The sequence below is a fragment of the Eleutherodactylus coqui genome, chromosome 1 (assembly GCF_035609145.1).
Source record: "Eleutherodactylus coqui strain aEleCoq1 chromosome 1, aEleCoq1.hap1, whole genome shotgun sequence".
NCBI classification, from domain to species: Eukaryota; Metazoa; Chordata; class Amphibia; order Anura; family Eleutherodactylidae; genus Eleutherodactylus; species Eleutherodactylus coqui.
This window is the reverse complement of record NC_089837.1, coordinates 246581400-246605445: the sequence shown is the minus strand read 5'-3', so window position 1 is coordinate 246605445 and position 24046 is coordinate 246581400. Positions and strand designations below refer to the sequence as shown.

The 24046-nt window shown below is 44.8% G+C and overlaps 1 protein-coding gene across 1 annotated transcript in view; it reads right to left on the bottom strand.

Moving 5' to 3' along the window:
• The window catches only part of LOC136611622 (amine sulfotransferase-like), a 75655-nt gene extending 52026 nt beyond the window's left edge, over positions 1-23629 (bottom strand). The window contains exons 1-2 of the mRNA XM_066591365.1: positions 23520-23629; positions 23271-23446 (exon numbers count right to left, since the gene is read on the bottom strand). Coding sequence (XP_066447462.1) covers positions 23271-23430 — 160 coding nt within the window. The 5' untranslated portion in view covers positions 23431-23446; positions 23520-23629. The remainder of the gene's footprint in view (positions 1-23270; positions 23447-23519) is intronic.
• Between the last annotated feature and the right edge of the window lie 417 nt (positions 23630-24046).

Genomic DNA, 24046 nt, shown 5'->3' with positions numbered 1-24046 from the left:
TAACATTTCTGTAGCAAAACTATAGGCAGACCCCTATAACATTTCTGTAGCAGAAGAATAGGCAGACGCCAGTAACATTTCTGTAGCAAAATGATAGACGGACCCCAGTAACAATTCTGTAGCAAAAGTATAGGCAGACCCCTGTAACATTCCTGTAGCAAAGGTATAGGCAGACCCCAGTAACAATTCTGTAGCAGAAGAATAGGCAGAGCCCAGTAACATTTCTGTATTCTGTAGTAAAAGTATAGGCAGACCCCTGTAACATTTCTGTAGCAGAAGAATAGGCAGACCCCAGTAACATTTCTGTAGCAAAATGATAGACGGACCCCAGTAACATTGCTGTAGCAAAAGCATAGGCAAACCCCTGTAACATTTCTGTAGCAGAAGTATAGGCAAACCCCAGTAACATTCTTGTAGCAGAAGTATAGGCAGAGCCCAGTAACATTTCTGTAGTAAAAGTATAGGCACACCCCTGTAACATTCCTGTAGCAAATGTATAGGCTGACCCCTGTGACATTCCGGTAGCAAAGGTATAGGCAGGTCCCAGTAACATTTCTGTATCAGAAGAATAGGCAGACCCCTGTAACATTCCTGTAATAAAAGTATAGGCAGACCCCAGTAACATTTCTGTAGTAAAATGATAGACAGACCCCAGTAACATTTCTGTAGCAACAGTATAGGCAGACCCCTGTAACATTTCTGTAACAGACAGACCCCAGTAACTTTTCTGTGGTAAAAGTCCAGGCAGACCCCTGTAACATTCCTGTAGCAAAGGTATAGGCAGACCCCAGTAACAATTCTGTAGCAAAAGAATTGGCAGACCCCTGTAACATTCCTGTAGTAAAAGTATAGATATACCCTAGTAACATTTCTGTAGCAGAAGTATAGGCAGACCCCAGTAACATTTCTGTAGTAAAATGATAGAAGGACCCCAGTAACATTTCTGTAGCAGAAGAATAGGCAGACCTCTGTAACATTACGGTAATAAAAGTATAGACGAACCTCAGTAACATTTCTGTAGCAAAACTATAGGCAGACCCCTGTAACATTTCTGTAGCAGAAGTATAGGGAAACCCCTGTAACATTTATGTAGCCAAGGTATAGGCGGACCCCAGTAACATTTCTGTAGCAAAGGTATAGGCAGACCCCTGTAACATTTCTGTAGTAAAAGTATAGACGGACCCCAGTAACATTTCTGTAGCAAAATGATAGACGGACCCCAGTAACATTGCTGTAGCAAAAGCATAGGCAGACCCCTGTAACATTTCTGTAGCAGAAGTATAGGCAGACCCCAGTAACTTTTCTATAGTAAAGGTATAGGCAGACCCCTGTAACATTTCTGTAGCAGAAGTATAGGCAGACCCCAGTAATATTTCTGTAGTAAAATGATAGACGGACCCCAGTAACATTTCTGTAGCAAAAGTATAGGCAGAACCCAGTAACATTTCTGTAGCAGAAGAATAGGCAGACCTCTGTAACATTACGGTAATAAAAGTATAGACGGACCTCAGTAACATTTCTGTAGCAAAACTATAGGCAGACCCCTGTAACATTTCTGTAGCAGAAGTATAGGCAAACCCCTGTAACATTTATGTAGCCAAGGTATAGGCGGACCCCAGTAACATTTCTGTAGCAAAGGTATAGGCAGACCCCTGTAACATTTCTGTAGTAAAAGTATAGACGGACCCCAGTAACATTTCTGTAGCAAAATGATAGACGGACCCCAGTAACATTGCTGTAGCAAAAGCATAGGCAGACCCCTGTAACATTTCTGTAGCAGAAGTATAGGCGGACCCCTGTAACATTCCTGTAGCAGAAGTATAGGCAGAGCCCAGTAACATTTCTGTAGTAAAAGTATAGGCACACCCCAGTAACATTCCTGTAGCAAAGGTATAGGCTGACCCCTGTAACATTCCTGTAGCAAAGGTATAGGCAGATCCCAGTAACATTTCTGTAGCAGAAGAATAGGCAGACCCCTGTAACATTCCTGTAATAAAAGTATAGGCAGACCCCAGTACCATTTCTGTAGTAAAATGATAGACGGACCCCAGTAACATTTCTGTAGCAAAAGTATAGGCAGACCCCTATAACATTTCTGTAGCAGAAGTATAGGCAAACCCCAGTAACATTTCTGTAGCAAAGGTATAGGCAGACCCCAGTAACATTTCTGTAGCAAAGGTATAGGCAGACCCCTGTAACATTTCTGTAGTAAAAGTATAGACGGACCCCAGTAACATTTCTGTAGCAAAATGATAGACGGACCCCAGTAACATTGCTGTAGCAAAAGCATAGGCAGACCCCTGTAACATTTCTGTAGCAGAAGTATAGGCGGACCCCTGTAACATTCCTGTAGCAGAAGTATAGGCAGAGCCCAGTAACATTTCTGTAGTGAAAGCATAGGCACCCCCTTGTAACATTGCTGTAGCAAAGGTATATCCTGACCCCTGTAACATTTCTGTAGCAAAGGAATAGGCAGACCCCAGTAACATTTCTGTAGCAGAAGAATAGGCAGACCCCTGTAACATTCCTGTAATAAAAGTATAGGCAGACCCCAGTAACATTTCTGTAGTAAAATGATAGACGGACCCCAGTAACATTTCTGTAGCAGCAGTATAGGCAGACCCCTGTAACATTTCTGTAGCAGAAGTATAGGCAGACCCCAGCAATATTCCTGTAGCAAAGGTATAGGCTGACCCCAGTAACATTTTTGTAGCAAACGTATAGGCAGACCCCTGTAACATTTCTGTAGCAGAAGTATAGGCAGACTCCAGTAACATTTCTGTAGTAAAATGATAGACGGACCCCAGTAACATTTCTGTAGCAAAAGTATAGGCAGACCCCTGAAACATTTCTGTAGCAGAATTATAGGCAGACCCCAGTGACACTTCTGTAGTAAAAGTATAGGCAGACCCCTGTAACATTCCTGTAGCAAAGGTATAGGATGACCCCTGTAACATTCCTGTAGCAAAGGTATAGGCAGACCCCAGTAACATTTCTGTAGCAGAAAAATAGGCAGACCCCTGTACCATTCCTGTAATAAAAGTATAGACGGTACCCAGTAACATTTCTGTAGCAAAAGTATAGGCAGACCCCTGTAACATTTCTGTAGCAGAAGAAAAGCCAGACCCCAGCAACATTTCGGTAGTAAAATGTTAGACGGCCCCCAGTAACATTCCTGTAGAAAAATTATAGGCAAACCTTTGTAACCTTCCTGCAGCAAAGGTATAGGCAGACCCCTGTGACATTCCTGTAGCAAAGGTATAGGCAGACCCCAGTAGTATTTCTGTAGCAGAAGAATAGGCAGACCCCTGTAACATTCCTGTAATAAAAGTATAGACGGACCCCAGTAACATTTCTGTAGCAGAAGTATAGGCAAACCCCTGTAACATTTATGTAGCCAAGGTATAGGCGGACCCCAGTAACATTTCTGTAGCAAAGGTATAGGCAGACCCCTGTAACATTTCTGTAGTAAAAGTATAGACGGACCCCAGTAACATTTCTGTAGCAAAATGATAGATGGACCCCAGTAACATTGCTGAAGCAAAAGCATAGGCAGACCCCTATAACATTTCTGTAGCAGAAGTATAGGCAAACCCCAGTAACATTTCTGTAGCAAAGGTATAGGCAGACCCCTGTAACATTTCTGTAGCAGAAGTATAGGCGGACCCCTGTAACATTCCTGTAGCAGAAGTATAGGCAGAGCCCAGTAACATTTCTGTAGTAAAAGCATAGGCACCCCCCTGTAACATTCCTGTAGCAAAGGTATAGGCAAACCCCAGTAACATTTCTGTAGCAGAAGAATAGGCTGACCCCTGTAACATTTCTGTAATAAAAGTTTAGGCAGACCCCAGTTTCATTTCTGTAGTAAAATGATAGACGGACCCCAGTAACATTTCTGTAGCAAAAGTATAGGCAGACCCCTGTAACATTTCTGTAGCAAAAGTATAGGCAGACTCCAGTAACATTCCTGTAGCAAAGGTATAGGCTGACCCCAGTAACATTTCTGTAGTAAAATGATAGATGGACCACAGTAACATTGCTATGGCAAAAGCATAGGCAGACCCCTATAACATTTCTGTAGCAGAAGTATAGGCAAACCCCAGTAACATTTCTGTAGCAAAGGTATAGGCAGACCCCAGTAACATTTCTGTAGCAAAGGTATAGGCAGACCCCTGTAACATTTCTGTAGTAAAAGTATAGACGGACCACAGTAACATTTCTGTAGCAAAATGATAGACGGACCCCAGTAACATTGCTGTAGCAAAAGCATAGGCAGACCCCTGTAACATTTCTGTAGCAGAAGTATAGGCGGACCCCTGTAACATTCCTGTAGCAGTAGTATAGGCAGAGCCCAGTAACATTTCTGTAGTAAAAGCTTAGGCACCCCCCTGTAACATTCCTGTAGCAAAAGTATAGGCAGACCCCAGTAACATTTCTGTAGCAGAAGAATAGGCAGACCCCTGTAACATTCCTGTAATAAAAGTATAGGCAGACCCCTGTAACATTTCTGTAGTAAAATGATAGACGGACCCAGTAACATTTCTGTAGCAAAAGTATAGGCAGACCCCTGTAACATTTCTGTAGCAGAAGTATAGGCAGACCGCTGTAACATTTCTGAAGCAGAAGTATAGGCAGACCCCAGTAACATTCCTGTAGCAAAGGTATAGGCTGACCCCAGTAACATTTTTGTAGCAAACGTATAGGCAGACCCCTGTAACATTTCTGTAGCAGAATTATAGACAGACCCCAGTAACATTTCTGTAGTAAAATGATAGACGGACCCCAGTAACATTTCTGTAGCATAAGTATAGGCAGACCCGTGAAACATTTCTGTAGCAGAATTATAGGCAGACCCCAGTAACACTTCTGTAGTAAAAGTATAGGCAAACCCCTGTGTAACATTCCTGTAGCAAAGGTATAGGATGACCCCTGTAACATTCCTGTAGCAAAGGTATAGGCAGACCCCAGTAACATTTCTGTAGCAGAAAAATAGGCAGACCCCTGTACCATTCCTGTAATAAAAGTATAGACGGTACCCAGTAACATTTCTGTAGCAAAAGTATAGGCAGACCCCTGTAACATTCCTGTAGCAGAAGAATAGCCAGACCCCAGCAACATTTCGGTAGTAAAATGATAGACGGACCCCAGTAACATTCCTGTAGAAAAATTATAGGCAAACCCCTGTAACCTTCCTGCAGCAAAGGTATAGGCAGACCCCTGTAACATTACTGTAGCAAAGGTATAGGCAGACCCCAGAAACATTTCTGTAGCAGAAGAATAGGCAGATCCCTGTAACATTTCTGTAATAAAAGTATAGACGGACCCCAGTAACATTTCTGTAGCAAAAGTATAGTCAGACCCCTGTAACATTTCTGCAGCAGAAGAATAGGCAGACCCCAGTAACATTTCTGTAGCAAAGGTATAGGTGGACCCCAGTAACATTTCTGTAGCGAAGGTATAGGCAGACCCCTGTAACATTTCTGTAGTAAAAGTATAGACAGACCCCAGTAACATTGCTGTAGCAAAAGCATAGGCAGACCCCTGTAACATTTCTGTAGCAGAAGTAAAGGCGGACCCCTGTAACATTCCTGTAGCAGAAGTATAGGCAGAGCCCAATAACATTTCTGTAGTAAAAGCATAGGCACCCCCCGTAACATTCCTGTAGCAAAGGTATAGGCTGACCCCTGTAACATTTCTGTAGCAAAGGTATAGGCAGACCCCAGTAACATTTCTGTAGCAGAAGAATAGGCAGACCCCTGTAACATTCCTATAATAAAAGTATAGGCAGACCCCAGTAACATTTCTGTTGTAAAATGGTAGACGGACCCCAGTAACATTTCTGTAGCAAAAGTATAGGCAGACCCCTGTAACATTTCTGTAGCAGAAGTATAGGCAGACCGCAGTAACATTCCTGTAGCAAAGGTATAGGCTGACCCCTGTAACATTACTGTAGCAACAGTATAGGCAGACCCCTGTAACACTTCTGTAGCAGAAGAATAGCCAGACCCCAGCAACATTTCGGTAGTAAAATGATAGACAGACCCCAGTAACATTCCTGTAGAAAAATTATAGGCAGACCCCTGTAACATTTCTGCAGCAGAAGTATAGGCAGACCCCAGTAACATTTCTGTAGCAAAGGTGTAGGCGGACCCCAGTAACATTTCTGTAGCAGAAGAATAGGCAGACCCCTGTAACATTCCTGTAATAAAAGTATAGACAGACCCCAGTAACATTTCTGTAGCAAAAGTATAGGAAGACCCCTGTAACATTTCTGTAGCAGAAGAATAGGCAAACTCCAGTAATATTTCTGTAGTAAAAGGATAGACGGACCCCAGTAACAATTCTGTAGCAAAAGAATAGGAAGACCCCAGTAACATTCCTGCAGCAGAATTATAGGCAGACCCCAGTAACATTTCTGTAGCAAAGGTATAGCAGACCCCTGTAACATTTCTGTAGCAAAGATATAGGCAGACCCCTGTTACATTTCTGTAGTAAAAGTATACACGGACCCCAGTAACATTTCTGCAGCAAAAGTATAGGCAGACCCCTGTAACATTTCTGTAGCAGAGGTATAGGCAGACCCCTGTAACATTTCTGGAGCAGAAGTATAGGCAGACCCCAGCAACATTCCTGTAGCAAAGGTATAGGCTGACCCCAGTAGCATTTCTGTAGCAAAATTATAGGCAGACCCCTGTAACATTTCTGTAGCAGAAGTATAGGCAGACCCCAGTAACATTTCTGTAGTAAAATGATTGACGGACCCCAGTAACATTTCTGTAGCAAAATGATAGACGGACCCCAGTAACATTGCTGTAGCAAAAGCATAGACAGACCCCTGTAACATTTCTGTAGCAGAAGTATAGGCGGACCCCTGTAACATTCCTGTAGCAGAAGTATAGGCAGAGCCCAGTAACATTTCTGTAGTAAAAGCATAGGCACCCCCCTGTAACATTCCTGTAGCAAAGGTATAGGCAAACCCCAGTAACATTTCTGTAGCAGAAGAATAGGCTGACCCCTGTAACATTTCTGTAATAAAAGTATAGGCAGACCCCAGTTTCATTTCTGTAGTAAAATGATAGACGGACCCCAGTAACATTTCTGTAGCAAAAGTATAGGCAGACCCCTGTAACATTTCTGTAGCAAAAGTATAGGCAGACTCCAGTAACATTCCTGTAGCAAAGGTATAGGCTGACCCCAGTAACATTTCTGTAGTAAAATGATAGATGGACCACAGTAACATTGCTATGGCAAAAGCATAGGCAGACCCCTATAACATTTCTGTAGCAGAAGTATAGGCAAACCCCAGTAACATTTCTGTAGCAAAGGTATAGGCAGACCCCAGTAACATTTCTGTAGCAAAGGTATAGGCAGACCCCTGTAACATTTCTGTAGTAAAAGTATAGACGGACCCCAGTAACATTTCTGTAGCAAAATGATAGACGGACCCCAGTAACATTGCTGTAGCAAAAGCATAGGCAGACCCCTGTAACATTTCTGTAGCAGAAGTATAGGCGGACCCCTGTAACATTCCTGTAGCAGTAGTATAGGCAGAGCCCAGTAACATTTCTGTAGTAAAAGCTTAGGCACCCCCCTGTAACATTCCTGTAGCAAAAGTATAGGCAGACCCCAGTAACATTTCTGTAGCAAAGGTGTAGGCGGACCCCAGTAACATTTCTGTAGCAGAAGAATAGGCAGACCCCTGTAACATTCCTGTAATAAAAGTATAGACAGACCCCAGTAACATTTCTGTAGCAAAAGTATAGGAAGACCCCTGTAACATTTCTGTAGCAGAAGAATAGGCAAACTCCAGTAATATTTCTGTAGTAAAAGGATAGACGGACCCCAGTAACAATTCTGTAGCAAAAGAATAGGAAGACCCCAGTAACATTCCTGCAGCAGAATTATAGGCAGACCCCAGTAACATTTCTGTAGCAAAGGTATAGCAGACCCCTGTAACATTTCTGTAGCAAAGATATAGGCAGACCCCTGTTACATTTCTGTAGTAAAAGTATACACGGACCCCAGTAACATTTCTGCAGCAAAAGTATAGGCAGACCCCTGTAACATTTCTGTAGCAGAGGTATAGGCAGACCCCTGTAACATTTCTGGAGCAGAAGTATAGGCAGACCCCAGCAACATTCCTGTAGCAAAGGTATAGGCTGACCCCAGTAGCATTTCTGTAGCAAAATTATAGGCAGACCCCTGTAACATTTCTGTAGCAGAAGTATAGGCAGACCCCAGTAACATTTCTGTAGTAAAATGATTGACGGACCCCAGTAACATTTCTGTAGCAAAATGATAGACGGACCCCAGTAACATTGCTGTAGCAAAAGCATAGACAGACCCCTGTAACATTTCTGTAGCAGAAGTATAGGCGGACCCCTGTAACATTCCTGTAGCAGAAGTATAGGCAGAGCCCAGTAACATTTCTGTAGTAAAAGCATAGGCCCCCCCCTGTAACATTCCTATAGCAAAGGTATAGGCAAACCCCAGTAACATTTCTGTAGCAGAAGAATAGGCTGACCCCTGTAACATTTCTGTAATAAAAGTATAGGCAGACCCCAGTTTCATTTCTGTAGTAAAATGATAGACGGACCCCAGTAACATTTCTGTAGCAAAAGTATAGGCAGACCCCTGTAACATTTCTGTAGCAAAAGTATAGGCAGACTCCAGTAACATTCCTGTAGCAAAGGTATAGGCTGACCCCAGTAACATTTCTGTAGTAAAATGATAGATGGACCACAGTAACATTGCTATGGCAAAAGCATAGGCAGACCCCTATAACATTTCTGTAGCAGAAGTATAGGCAAACCCCAGTAACATTTCTGTAGCAAAGGTATAGGCAGACCCCAGTAACATTTCTGTAGCAAAGGTATAGGCAGACCCCTGTAACATTTCTGTAGTAAAAGTATAGACGGACCCCAGTAACATTTCTGTAGCAGTAGTATAGGCAGAGCCCAGTAACATTTCTGTAGTAAAAGCTTAGGCACCCCCCTGTAACATTCCTGTAGCAAAAGTATAGGCAGACCCCAGTAACATTTCTGTAGCAGAAGAATAGGCAGACCCCTGTAACATTCCTGTAATAAAAGTATAGGCAGACCCCTGTAACATTTCTGTAGTAAAATGATAGACGGACCCAGTAACATTTCTGTAGCAAAAGTATAGGCAGACCCCTGTAACATTTCTGTAGCAGAAGTATAGGCAGACCGCTGTAACATTTCTGAAGCAGAAGTATAGGCAGACCCCAGTAACATTCCTGTAGCAAAGGTATAGGCTGACCCCAGTAACATTTTTGTAGCAAACGTATAGGCAGACCCCTGTAACATTTCTGTAGCAGAATTATAGACAGACCCCAGTAACATTTCTGTAGTAAAATGATAGACGGACCCCAGTAACATTTCTGTAGCATAAGTATAGGCAGACCCGTGAAACATTTCTGTAGCAGAATTATAGGCAGACCCCAGTAACACTTCTGTAGTAAAAGTATAGGCAAACCCCTGTGTAACATTCCTGTAGCAAAGGTATAGGATGACCCCTGTAACATTCCTGTAGCAAAGGTATAGGCAGACCCCAGTAACATTTCTGTAGCAGAAAAATAGGCAGACCCCTGTACCATTCCTGTAATAAAAGTATAGACGGTACCCAGTAACATTTCTGTAGCAAAAGTATAGGCAGACCCCTGTAACATTCCTGTAGCAGAAGAATAGCCAGACCCCAGCAACATTTCGGTAGTAAAATGATAGACGGACCCCAGTAACATTCCTGTAGAAAAATTATAGGCAAACCCCTGTAACCTTCCTGCAGCAAAGGTATAGGCAGACCCCTGTAACATTACTGTAGCAAAGGTATAGGCAGACCCCAGAAACATTTCTGTAGCAGAAGAATAGGCAGATCCCTGTAACATTTCTGTAATAAAAGTATAGACGGACCCCAGTAACATTTCTGTAGCAAAAGTATAGTCAGACCCCTGTAACATTTCTGCAGCAGAAGAATAGGCAGACCCCAGTAACATTTCTGTAGCAAAGGTATAGGTGGACCCCAGTAACATTTCTGTAGCGAAGGTATAGGCAGACCCCTGTAACATTTCTGTAGTAAAAGTATAGACAGACCCCAGTAACATTGCTGTAGCAAAAGCATAGGCAGACCCCTGTAACATTTCTGTAGCAGAAGTAAAGGCGGACCCCTGTAACATTCCTGTAGCAGAAGTATAGGCAGAGCCCAATAACATTTCTGTAGTAAAAGCATAGGCACCCCCCGTAACATTCCTGTAGCAAAGGTATAGGCTGACCCCTGTAACATTTCTGTAGCAAAGGTATAGGCAGACCCCAGTAACATTTCTGTAGCAGAAGAATAGGCAGACCCCTGTAACATTCCTATAATAAAAGTATAGGCAGACCCCAGTAACATTTCTGTTGTAAAATGGTAGACGGACCCCAGTAACATTTCTGTAGCAAAAGTATAGGCAGACCCCTGTAACATTTCTGTAGCAGAAGTATAGGCAGACCGCAGTAACATTCCTGTAGCAAAGGTATAGGCTGACCCCTGTAACATTACTGTAGCAACAGTATAGGCAGACCCCTGTAACACTTCTGTAGCAGAAGAATAGCCAGACCCCAGCAACATTTCGGTAGTAAAATGATAGACAGACCCCAGTAACATTCCTGTAGAAAAATTATAGGCAGACCCCTGTAACATTTCTGCAGCAGAAGTATAGGCAGACCCCAGTAACATTTCTGTAGCAAAGGTGTAGGCGGACCCCAGTAACATTTCTGTAGCAGAAGAATAGGCAGACCCCTGTAACATTCCTGTAATAAAAGTATAGACAGACCCCAGTAACATTTCTGTAGCAAAAGTATAGGAAGACCCCTGTAACATTTCTGTAGCAGAAGAATAGGCAAACTCCAGTAATATTTCTGTAGTAAAAGGATAGACGGACCCCAGTAACAATTCTGTAGCAAAAGAATAGGAAGACCCCAGTAACATTCCTGCAGCAGAATTATAGGCAGACCCCAGTAACATTTCTGTAGCAAAGGTATAGCAGACCCCTGTAACATTTCTGTAGCAAAGATATAGGCAGACCCCTGTTACATTTCTGTAGTAAAAGTATACACGGACCCCAGTAACATTTCTGCAGCAAAAGTATAGGCAGACCCCTGTAACATTTCTGTAGCAGAGGTATAGGCAGACCCCTGTAACATTTCTGGAGCAGAAGTATAGGCAGACCCCAGCAACATTCCTGTAGCAAAGGTATAGGCTGACCCCAGTAGCATTTCTGTAGCAAAATTATAGGCAGACCCCTGTAACATTTCTGTAGCAGAAGTATAGGCAGACCCCAGTAACATTTCTGTAGTAAAATGATTGACGGACCCCAGTAACATTTCTGTAGCAAAAGTATAGGCAAACCCCTGTAATATTTCTGTAGCGGAAGTATAGGCAGACCCCAGTAACATTTCTGTAGTAAAGGTATAGGCGGACCCCAGTAACATTTCTGTAGCAAAGGTATAGGCAGACCCCTGTAACATTTCTCCAGTAAAAGTATAGTCGGACCCCTGTAACATTTCTGTAGCAGAAGTATACGCAGACCCCTGTAACATTCCTGGAGCAAAAGTATAGACGGACCCCTGTAACATTTTGTAGCAGAAGATTAGGCAGACCCCTGTAACATTCCTGTAGTAAAAGTATAGACGGACCCCAGTAATATTTCTGTAGCAAAAGTATAGGCAGACCCCTGTAACTTTTCTGTAGCAGAAGTATAGGCAGACCCCAGTAACATTTCTGTAGTAAAAGTATAGGCAGACCCCAGTAACATTCCTGTAGCAAAGGTATAGGCTGACCGCTGTAACACTTCTGTAGCAGAAGAATAGGCAGACCCCTGTGACATTCCTGCAATAAAAGTATAGACTGACCCCAGTAACATTTCTCTAGCAAAAGTATAGGCAGACCCCTGTAACATTTCTGTAGCAGAATTATAGTCAGACCCCAGTAACATTTCTGTAGTAAAATGATAGATGGACCCCAGTAACATTTCTGTAGCAAAAGTATAGCCAGAACCCTGTAACATTTCTGTAGCAGAATTATAGGCAGACCCCAGTAACATTCCTGTAGCAAAGGTATAGGCTGACCCCAGTAACATTTCTGTAGCAAATGTATAGGCAGACCCCAGTAACATTTCTGTAGGAGAAGTATAGGCAGACCCCAGTAACATTCCTGTAATAAAAGTATTGATGGACCCCAGTAACATTTCTGTAGCAAAAGCATAGGCAGACCCCTGTAACATTTCTGTAGCAGAATTATAGGCAGACCCCAGTAACATTTCTGTAGTAAAATGATAGACGGACCCCAGTAACATTTCTGTAGCAAAAGTATAGACGGACCCCAGTAACATTTCTGTAGCAAAAGTATAGGCAGACCCCTGTAACATTTCTGTAGCAGAAGTATAGGCGGAACCCTGTAACAATTCTGTAGCAAGAGTATAGGCGAACCCTTGAAACATTGGTGTAGCATGAGTATAGGCGAGGGCCAGAAAAATCAGTGTACCAAGAGTACAAGTCTACCTCTGAAAAATTGATCAACCGCGAGGGCAGGTGAAACCCATAAACATTTTTTAAAGATACAGCTCGCTGTTGCTTAATTTGTAACAGAGCCTGGAGGCAGCCCTGTGAAAAAAATCGGTTTCTGTTAAAGTATCAATAACTTTAGAAACTTTGAAAATTTTTTTAAAAATTATAAGCAGAGCCTTTTGGGCCGCAGAAAAATTGGCAGTTCAGCGTGATGACATGCTGTTTTAGGAGGAGAAATAAGAGGAGGAGTAATAATATCCGAGAGTGATTGACAAAGCTAATTCCCCCTTTTTTCCGGTGATAGAGAAGGCTGTTTTCTCCAGTTGCAGCGAAAAGAATCTTTAGGTTCCGCTGCTCTCTGCCGGTGGAGAAGAGAAGTCTGGGGAAATCCAGCCTTTGTTCATCTTTATGAGTGTAAGCATCTCGGCACTGGCAGTTGACAGGCGGGTACACTTATCCGTGATGATTACCCCAGCTGCACTAAACACCCTCTCTGACAAGACGCTAGCGGCAGGGCAGACCAGCACCTCCAGGGCGTACAGCGCAAGTTCGTGCCACGTGTCCAGCTTTGACACCCAATAGTTGTATGGAGCAGAGGCATTACGGAGGACGGTGGTACGATCGGCTACGTACTCCCTCACCATCTTTTTACAGTGTTCCCTCTGACTCATCCTTGAATGGGGAGTGGTGAGACAGTCTTGCTGGGGAGCCATAAACCTGGCAAAGGCCTTGGAGAGTGTTCCCCTGCCTGCGTTGGACATGCTGCCTCATCCCCGCGCCTCCCCTGCTAGTTCTCCCTCGAAACTGCGTCTTCTGCCACTGGTGCTGTCAGATGGGAAGTTTAGCATCACTTTGTCCACCAGGGCCCTATGGTATTGCATCACTCTCGTACCTCTTTCCTCTTCGGGAATGAGAATGGAAAGGTTCTCCTTATACCATGGGTAGAGAAAGGTGTACACCCAGTAATCCGTGTTGGCCAGAATGCGTCTAACACGAGGGTCACGAGAAAGGCAGCCTAACATGAAGTCAACCATGTGTGCCAGTACGCAAGACATCGCTGTCCTCACTAGGAAGATGACTTTCAGGATCCTCCTCCTCCTCCTCTTCAGCCCATGCACGCTGAACAGATGACAGGCAAGCAGCATGGGTACCCACTGGAGTGTGCCCAGCTGTCTCTTCCCCCTCCTCCTCCTGCTCCTCCCCCTCCTCCTCCTCCTCCAAAATGCGCTGAGATATAGACATGAGGGTGGTCTGGCTATCAAGCGACATACTGTCATCCCCTGTTCCAACCACAAAGCGTTGTTCTTTATGCTTTGCAGCAAACTTCTCAGCAGGCAAAGCAACGGGATGGTAACGTTAATAATTGCCACATCGCCGCTCACCATCTGGGTAGACTCCTCAAAGTTTCCAAGGACCTGGCAGATATCTGCCATCCAGGCCCACTCCTCAGTAAAGAATTGGGGAGGTTGACTAGTACTCCGCCGCCCATGTTGCAGCTGGTATGCCACTATTGCTCTACGCTGCTCGTACAGCCTGGCCAACATGTGCGGCATAGAATTCCAGCGTGTGGGCACGTCGCACAGCAGTCGGTGCTCTGGCAGCTGAAACTGATGTTGCAGGGTCCTCAGGATGGCAGCGCCCGTGGTGGACTTGCGGAAATGTGCGCAGACGCGGCGCACCTTGCCGAGCAGGTCAGACAAGTGGGGGTAGTTTTTAAGAAACCGCTGAACCACCAGATTGAAGACATGGGCCAGGCATGGCACGTGTGTGAGACTGCCGAGCTGCAGAGCCGCCACCAGGTTACGGCGGTTGTCACACACAACCATGCCCGGTTGGAGGCTCAGCGGCGAAAGCCAGAGGTCGGTCTGCTCTGTCAGACCCTGCAACAGTTTGGGGGCCGTGTGCCTCTTGTCACCTAAGCTGATTAGTTTCGTCACGGCCTGCTGACGCTTGCCCACCGCTGTGCTGCCGCGCCGGGCGATACCGACTGCTGGCGAAGTGCTCACACTTCTTAATTGAGAGGTAGAGGTGGCGGAGGAGGGGGAGGGTTTGGAGAAGGTGGCATAAAACGCCGCAGATACCAGCACCGAGATAGGACCTGCTATTCCGGGTGTGGGTAAGACGTGAGCGGTCCCAGGCTCTGACTCGGTCCCAGCCTCCACCAAATTCACCCAATGTGCAGTCAGGGAGATATAGTGGCCCTGCCCACCAGTACTTGTCCACTTGTCCGTGGTTAAATGGACCTTCCCAGTAACCACGTTGGGCACGATTTATGTTGTGGGAGACGTGCTGGTGTAGGGCTGGGATGGCACACCGGGAAAAATAGTGGCGACTGGGGACCGAGTAGCGCGGAACCGCCGCAGCGATCATGTTTTTGAAAGCCTCCATTGCCACAAGCCTGTACGGCAGCATCTCCAGGCTGATTAATTTGGCAATGTGCACGTTTAAAGCTTGTGCGTGCGGGTGCGTGGTGCCGTATTTGCGCTTGTGTTAGCAACAGCTGAACGCTGCGCTGAGAGACATTACTGGATGGAGTGGAGGACAGTGGAGGTGAGGGTGTGGGTGCAGGCCAGGAGGATCTCGTGCCTGTGTCCTGGGAGGGGGATTGGATCTATGTGGCAGGTTGGGGCACAGGGAAGAGGCAGTGGTGTGACCCGGAGGCGGTGAACGCCCTTCGTCCCACCTTATGGGGTGCTTGGCCATCATATGCCTGCGCATGCTGGTGGTGGTGAGGCTGGTAGTGGTGGCTACCCGGCTGATCTTGGTGCGACACAGGCTGCAAGCCACTGTTCGTTGGTCGTCCGCATTCTCACTGAAAAACATCCACACCTTTGAACACCTAGCCCTCTGCATGGAGGCTTGCCGCGAGGTGGTGCTTTGGGAAACAGTTAGGGGATTCTTCACTCTGGCCCTGCCTCTTTCCTTGGCCACCCCACTGCCTCTTCCAACCTGTCCTGCTGCTACAGTTGCCTCCCCCTCTGAAGCCCTGTCCTCAGTAGGCTTAGCAAACCAGGTGGGGTCAGTCACCTCATCGTCCAGCTGCTCTTCCTCTGAATCCTCTGTGCGCTCCTCCCTCGGACTTAGTGCCCTTACTACTACTTCACTGACAGACAACTGTTTCTCATCATCATCATCCGCCTCATGCACAAAAGCTCTTGAGACAGTTTCCGGAAGTCCCCAGCCTCATCACCCGGACTCCAGGAACTTTCGAAAGGTTGGGCATCGGTCACGACAAACTCCTCAGGTGAGAGAGGAACCATTTTTTCCCACTCATGGCAGGGACCTGAGAACAGTTCTTGGGAGTCTGCCTGCTCATCAGAATATGTCATTTTCATGGAGTGAGGAGGATGGGAGGAAGGAGGAGCAGGAGCCAGAGGTATCAGAGTTGCAGTCTCTAGTCCGGGAGTAGTGGACTGCGTAGAAGACTGGGTGGTCGATACATTGTTGGATGCATTTTCTGCCATCCACGACAGGACCTGCTCACACTGCTCTGTTTGTAATAAAGGTCTACCACGCGGACCCATAAATTGTGATATGAAGCTGGGGACCCCAATAACTTGCCTCACTTCTAATCCCGCAGCATCCGGCTGTGTTTCATCTGGACCAGGAACTTAGCCTGTGTCCACAACCTCGCTTGGACGTCCGCATCCTCGTCCGCTTCCACGTCCATGTCCTCGACCCTTACCCCTACTCCTCATCATGGCGGATTAAGAATAGAGCAGGGCCCAAATAAATTACCCCACTGTACAGCACTGACAACTGTGGCTTAATTCACTGCACACAGAGACTTGTAGATAGCGGAGGCTCTATGCTGTGACTTGAAAAAAGTAACCCGCTGTCTTGCGCTGATACCTTGGTGTTATTTACTGCTCGCAGAGACTTGTAGATAATAGAGGCTGTGTGAAGTTGGAGAAGACTCTAAAGCCACTGGATAGTGCTGGTAACTGCCGCTATCTCAACCCCACCAAGGAAAGGGTGAGACGCTCTGCACAGCGGCAGAGCTGAAATACTTTGCAGTGGCCCCGGTAATATTACAATACTGTTTAGCGGTGAGACCTCTGTCTAATGCACTGCACACAGAACGGTATAAATGAAGTCGTTCGCAGCAGGCTAGGAAATATTTGAGTGCACTTTCACGGTGAGAGCGGTACTGCAGCCTGAAAAAACCATTACTGAAAGGCTGCAAACAGGCCTAGCTGCGTAATACAAAAATAGAAGCACTACAACTCCCAGCCAGCCACAAGTATAATGGACACGGTCAGATGTAGCCCAACAAAGGAGCTTTGGGGTTTTTGCACGGAGGATACGGACTGTATAGTGTATATTACTTTCCCTATAGAAGTGGCTGTGCCCCAACACTCTGTGTCTAATTCACTGCAGACAGAGAACGGTAAAAAAAGAGTCGTTCGCAGCAGGCTAGGAATTATTTGAGTGCAGTTTCATGGTGAGAGCGGAATTGAACGGCACTGCAGCCTGAAAAAACTATTACTGAAAGGCTGCGAACAGGCCTAGATGCGTAATACAAAAATGGATGCACTACTACTCCCAGCAGGCCCCAACTAAAATGCACACGGTCAGATGTAGCCCAACGAAGGAGCTTTGCGGTCTTTGAAGACAGGATCACACACTAACACTTTCCTGAAAAAACTATTACTGAAAGGCTGCGAACAGGCCTAGATGCGGAATACAAAAATGGATGCACTACTACTCCTAGCAGGCCCCAACTAAAATGCACATGGTCAGATGTATCCCTAAGAAGGACCATTGGGGTTCTTGAAGACAGGATCCTACTCTAACACTTTACCTATATCAGCAGCAGCACTTTCCCTAAACTCTGCATAATGCACTGCAGACTGAGAATGCTGTAGCTAAAATGGCCTGCACAGCCCGAGATGAAAAAAAAAAAATGGTGCACTACTGCTCCCAGCCAGCCACAACAGTAATGCACACGGTCAGATATAGCTCTAAGAAGGACCGTTGGGGTTCTTGAAGACAGGACCTACGCTAGCATTTTCCCTATATCAGCAGCAGCACTTTCCCTAACCTCTGCCAGCGTGTGTCTGAGGCGAGCCACGGGCGGGACCGCTTTAAGTACTCGGCGGTCAATTGATCCCACCAGCCACTCACTGCTGGGGGGTGGGATAGGGCTGGCACATCACAGGAGGAAATGGTAATGCCTTCCCCGCATGTCTATTGGCTAGAAAATGGCGCTAAACATGCGGGGAAGGAAATGGAATGGTGTTCGACTTGAGTAACAAGCATCTTGCGATAAATGAGAGTTCTTTTCTCAGAAACCATAAAGCCTAGGGAAATGATTTGTATACTAAGTAGAAGCTACCTCACCTCTATGTGTATATACTGAGATGAATCTAAGGCTCCTCTAATTGTATATACTGAGGAGAATATAACTGATCTCTGTGTGTATATACTGAAGAGACTCTAACCGACCTCGGTGTGTATATACTGAGGGGAATATAACTGATCCCTGTGTGTATGTACTGAGGGGGATCTAATTGACCTTTGTGTGCATATACTGAAAGGCTGTAAAGTACATAAGGAAGTGGCCATGAACTGCAGGGATGGAGTATGCCTTTAAGGCTAACAAGGGGCTGCGACCTCTGGTCTGGGGTTAATTTGGGTAAAGAGAGGTGTTACCTTTAAGGGTAAAACGTGAGGAGAATTGAAGGGGTGGCACATTCTGCAGAGGAACATTGGTACATGCAATCTGAGGAGAAAAGAACACTGCTCTATGTATATACATATTTTATTCCTCGGTTCCTCTTAACCCCTTAGTGACGGCCCCATCGGGATTCTACGTCCTCACTAAGTGGGCTTTAATTCTAGAGGACGTAGAAATATGCATCCTCTTAGGATTAAAGCCCTGTTAGCTGAGGACGTGACAGCTCCATGCTGTCGGTGCCCGCAGGTAGTCGACAGCATGGAGCTGTCATCCTGGGCTTTGGGCAGTCCCCCCGGCAATGCCCGCAGCCCAATGGAGAGCGCCGATCGCAATACAGGGAAAAACAGGTCAAAAAAAGTTAAAGATTCAGCTGCCCTGATGGATCGGATCCATCAGGGCAGCTGAAAATACTCACCCGCCTTCTCCGCGTTGTCCCCCGAAGATGTGGTCCTCCCGGACCCGCCGCTGCTCTTCTGCGCATGCGCGCCAGACGAATGACGTCACGCGCATGCGCAGAAGCCCGGGAGCCTCCAGCAAATTCGAAATCTCCTGGCTCCCGGCTCCTGAAGGTAGCCAGGAAGCAGATGTTCCCAGGGACCGCGGTGAGCGGTCCCCAGCCCGCGTTCACCGCTATCCACTGGATATCGCGAAAAAGTTTTTAAAAAGTAAAAAAAAAGTCTCCGTTTCACCTCCCCTCATGGATCCATGAGGGGAGGTGAAAATACTCACCTCGGGTCCTCCGCAATGTCCTGGTCTCCCGGGACCCGCGGTCCCCTTCTGCGCATGCACGCCCGATGTCAATCATCGGGCGCGTGCACAGAGGGGCTCGAGCCCCAGGAAATTCAAAATCCCTCTGTTCCTGGCTGCCATGTGTAGCCAGGAGCAGAGGGATGTCACTGGTGAGATGATCACTGTTATCCAATGGATAACAGTGATCATTTAAAGGAAAAGAAGAGTGCAAAAAGTGCAAAAGTTAAAAAAAAAGTTAAAGAAGCTTACGTTTCATCTCCCCCCACGGATCATATCCGTGAGAAAGGATGAAATGACCTACCTAAGGCCCCCGGATTTATCCACGGACCTTACGCAAGCTTCTGCGCATGTGCCCGTCGCCAGAATGGCAGACGCATGCGCAAAAGCCGTGGATTGCCAGGGTAATTTAAAAATCTCTCTGCTCCTGGCTACAAAACTTAGCTGAGAGCCTGGAGATTTCACGGAGAGCTGCAGTGAGTGGTTCCTGATCACGTGTTCGCCGTTATCCAACGGATAATGGTGATCACTTAAAAGTTAAAAAAAAAGGTGAAGCTTCATCTCCACTCACCGATGCGATCGGTGAGAGGAGATGAAACTTTTTACCGGAGGCCTCTGTTATTGAACCCCGACGTGATCTTCCTCCGCGAACTTTCCCGGATTCTGCACATGTGACTACCGTGAAAACACCGGACACATGCGCAGGAGTCGGGGAGCCCAGGAAACTTAAAATCTCCTTACTCCCAGCGACCAACGGTCACCGAGAGCCTGGAGCAGTGACCTTGTTGAGCGGTCGCCGGTCACGTGATAAAAAAGTAGCGATCTACCTTAGGCCGGTCTGACATGACCGGATAGGAATTATGGATTCCGCATGCGTCTGATCCGCGGTAATACGCAGATCAATCGCATTGGATTACACAATTCCGCTCACATTAATGGGTCGGAATTGCGTAATCCACTCGCAGAAAAGAGAACGCAGCAGGTTCTATTTTACTGCGGATATCCGCAATGTAGAGCCCATTGTGCTCCATGGTCGTGGATATACCCGCAGCCCATACGCTAGTACATTGTGTATGGACTGCGGGTACTCGTGTCATAGCTAAGCGACGGTGCGGGAAATACAAACAAAAAAAAAGTCTACTGCGCATGACCGCCAGTGTGACTACGCAGTTATGCGCAGTACAATACGCGGCCGTACGTAGGGCTCACAGCTGGGATCCGCTGCGGGCCTCCGCAAGCGGATTACACATACGGCCGTGTGAGCCCGGCGTTATTCAGACTGCTACCTGCAATACGTAATTTACAAGGAGCCCCGGGAAAGCTCGCCTTCATGCAGTTCCAGGAGCAGCTTGTTGAGCGCCTTCTGTGTGAGACCACCGCACCTCAGCAAGCTTACGGAGACTCACAGAGTGACACTTTTTACACCCCATACCTGCCACTGAGGTCACGAAATACCCCCCAAAAAGCATAAGAGGAGGGGGATACCCGTTTTTATTGCCCCATGTACCCCTGTCTTCGGAAATACCACACAGTTCACATTATTACTTTTATCTAAGATTTGGGGAACGCCGAAAAGGGTGCAGAGGGGGGGATTTTTTTAACGTGTCAATTTTTATTCCGTACAACTGCGCGAAGAGGCCTGGAATTTATTCCGTTGTACCCTGAAATCCAACGGGTGCTCCTTCCATTATAAGCCTAGCCATGTGTCCATTAAGTAGATTAAGGCCACAAGGGGTATGTTTCTGAACACGGGACAAACAGGGGTATCTTCATTCCTATGTACACTGTACAAAAAAAACTGTTTTTAAATTGACAAAATTGCCAAAAAAATAAAAATCATAATTTTTTCCTTCTGCTTTGCTTAGATTCATTCAAACACTGTGCGGTCAAAATACGCAATACACCCCTAGATCAATTTGTTAAGGGGTCTAGTTTTCAAAATGGGGTCATTTGTGGGGGTTCTTTATCGTTTTGGACGCTCAATGGCTCTACAATTGGGCAATGGGGCCTGGAATTTATTCCGTTGTACCCTGAAATCCAACGGGTGCTCCTTCCATTATAGGCCTAGCCATGTGTCCTTTAAGTAGATTAGGGCCACAAGGGGTATGGTTTTGAACACGGGACAAACAGGGGTATCCATTTTGGGGTGAAAGTCTTCATTCATTTCTGTGCTGTACAAAAAATAAGAGTTTTTAAATTGATACAACTGCCAAAAAAATGAAAATTGGAATTTTTTCCTACTGCTTTGCTTAGATTTATTCAAAAAGTGTAGGGTAAAAATACACAGTACACCCCTGGATAAATTCGTTAAGGGGTCTAGTTTTCAAAATGGGATCATTTGTTGGGGTTCTCTGTCGTTTTGGTTGCTCGAGGGCTCTACAAGTGGGCAATGGGGCGTTAATCACCTTCAAGCAAAATTTATGTTCTGAAAGACACTGACTACTCCTTTCATTTTGGGCCTCGTTGTGCATCCAGACATAAGATTAGGGCCACAATGGGTATGTCTCTGAACATGGGAGAAACAGGGGTATCCATTTTGGGTGTCAATGCCCATTTTCATGTGCACTATAGGAAAAAAATATGTCTTTAAAATGACATATTTGCAAAAATATGAAATTTTATTTTTTCTCCTCTAAATTGAATTAATTCCTAAGAAAAAACTGTGGGGTCAAAATACTCATGACACCCCTCAGTGAATACATTAAGGGGTGTAGTTTTTAAAATGGGGTCTATCATTCTGACACTCATGAGCCTTTGCAAACTTGACTTGGTGCAGGAAAACAAAGCGTTCCTCAAAATGCTGAAAAGTAATATTAAATTTGTACATCATCTAAATGGTTAAAAAAAAATTTTCAAATGTGCATTCAGAATAAAGTAAATAGATGGAAATATATATCCTATCAAAAATTTGTACAGTATGTTTGGACATATTTGAGATGTTATGCCCTTCACAGTTAAGACTAAGCTAAAAATTCCAATCTTTATTCATTAATTATTAAAAGTATATATATGACACAAGGGCACAGACACAAAAGACAATGTTCCAGTACCTGAAGATACAAGTACCTGGACACAAACACTGGTGTCAAAAATACCACAGGACGACACAAAGACATATAATGTGCAAAGGCTGCTGATTATCAGTTCTATCGTCAGTCTATCTTTATGGACTTGGATCTAAAGAGGGATTTTGTTTCAAGTGCATATAGACATATAGATACACTAATGTCTAAATTATCCAGTGAAGTATCAATACTTATTGTCAATTATATCTTGACACTTAAACTGAAAATCATATTCTTATATCGTAAACGCACAACAATGTCAATACTCTCTGATGCTATGCTGATATAGTGACCAAGATGAAATGGTGACTTCAAATATCTTATAACTCTTGATCTTATAGTTTACTCTCAAAAATGTTATTACTCTTGAGCTTATAGTGTACTCGACGCGTTTCTCTGCTGATACTTAGCGGTTCTTCAGGAGTATTTAAACATGGGTCGTAATATACTTGGGTCGTTGATACTTCAGTGGATAATTTAGACATTAGTGTATCTATATGTCTATATGCACTTGAACCGAAATCCCTCTTTAGATCCAAGTCCATAAAGATAGATTGACGATGGAACTGATAATCAGCAGCTTTTGCACATTATATGTCTTTGTGTCGTCCTGTGGTATTTTTGATACCAGTGTTTGTGTCCAGGTACTTGTATCTTCAGGTACTGGAACATTGTCTTTTGTGTCTGTGCCCTTGTGTCATATATATACTTTTAATAATTAATGAATAAAGATTGGAATTTTTAGCTTAGTCCTAACGGTGAAGGGCATTTTACTTTGAAATTTTGGACTTTCTGCCTCTGTGACTAATACTTGAGATATTACAGTTGAAAATGTGAAAAAAATGACAATTTTTAATTTTTTTTTCCAATATTGGTACTTTTAATAAATATACACAAGTTATAGCGGTCTATTTTTACTACCTAAATGAAGTACAACATGTGGCGAAAAACAATGTCAGAATCATTTGGATATACAAAACCTTTACGGAGTTATGCTATGTTGAACAGCGCATGTCAGATTTCCAAAATTTGGCTCCGTCACTAAGGCGCAAACAGGCTTCGTCACTAAGGGGTTAAGTAATCACGACTTCATAAAATTTTCAATCCAAACAGGTAAACAACTGTATCAAATTAACCCGGGCGAAGCCGGATATATCATCTAGTAATATTATATGTGAGCTTCTACCATTTGATACAACTTTATACCTGTGAACTTACCTGATTTTCGATAAGTAACAAGAAACACATCACTGTCCCTAATTTTCATATCTTCAACAGCTTCTACCTCTTCAGGAGATGTATGACGGCTCTCAAAGTATATGCCTTTATGTTTAAAGGACAAAGCATTGAAGGCTTCTTCAAGTGCATCAAGGTCCATTGTTACTTTCTCAAACCTAAAAACGTATAATTTATATGCATTTGTTAGTAAATCTCATAACAACAAAAAGTAATAATTATTTGAATTACCTTTGAGAATAATGCGGTTTCTCCTTTCAGAAGAAGCAGTAATAGTAGATTGAGTACAGAAGGTCAGATAATGGCTATTTATTTGTGACTGCTTTTACCTTTAAACTGACATTTGGAACAGTTTAATGGTATGTTGTCCCTTACCATCTGAATTTGCAGATTATTTAAAGGCAGATCTGTCAATTATTAAATCACTCTAGAATAGAAATGAACTTTGAATCAAACAGAGGTGAAAGCAAACACACAAACTTGAAGCCACTGGGCCCCAATGCAAAATCTTTTATGATGGATAGCAACACCAACCTATAACACCATTTGTAATGCTATACACTTGGGATCCATGGCTTGGTGTACTGTCATGTAGAGTTTGTGGATCCACTGTGTTATCCCCCGAGTGGAACCACCTGGCAGAATAGACAGCTGTCACCGAGGAAGACTGGGCAAATATGGATACTCGGTACACCGAACGTGAATGGGCCTTACCTTGATCTCAGATGGACTAGATATCGCTGTCCTGTAGATACTCC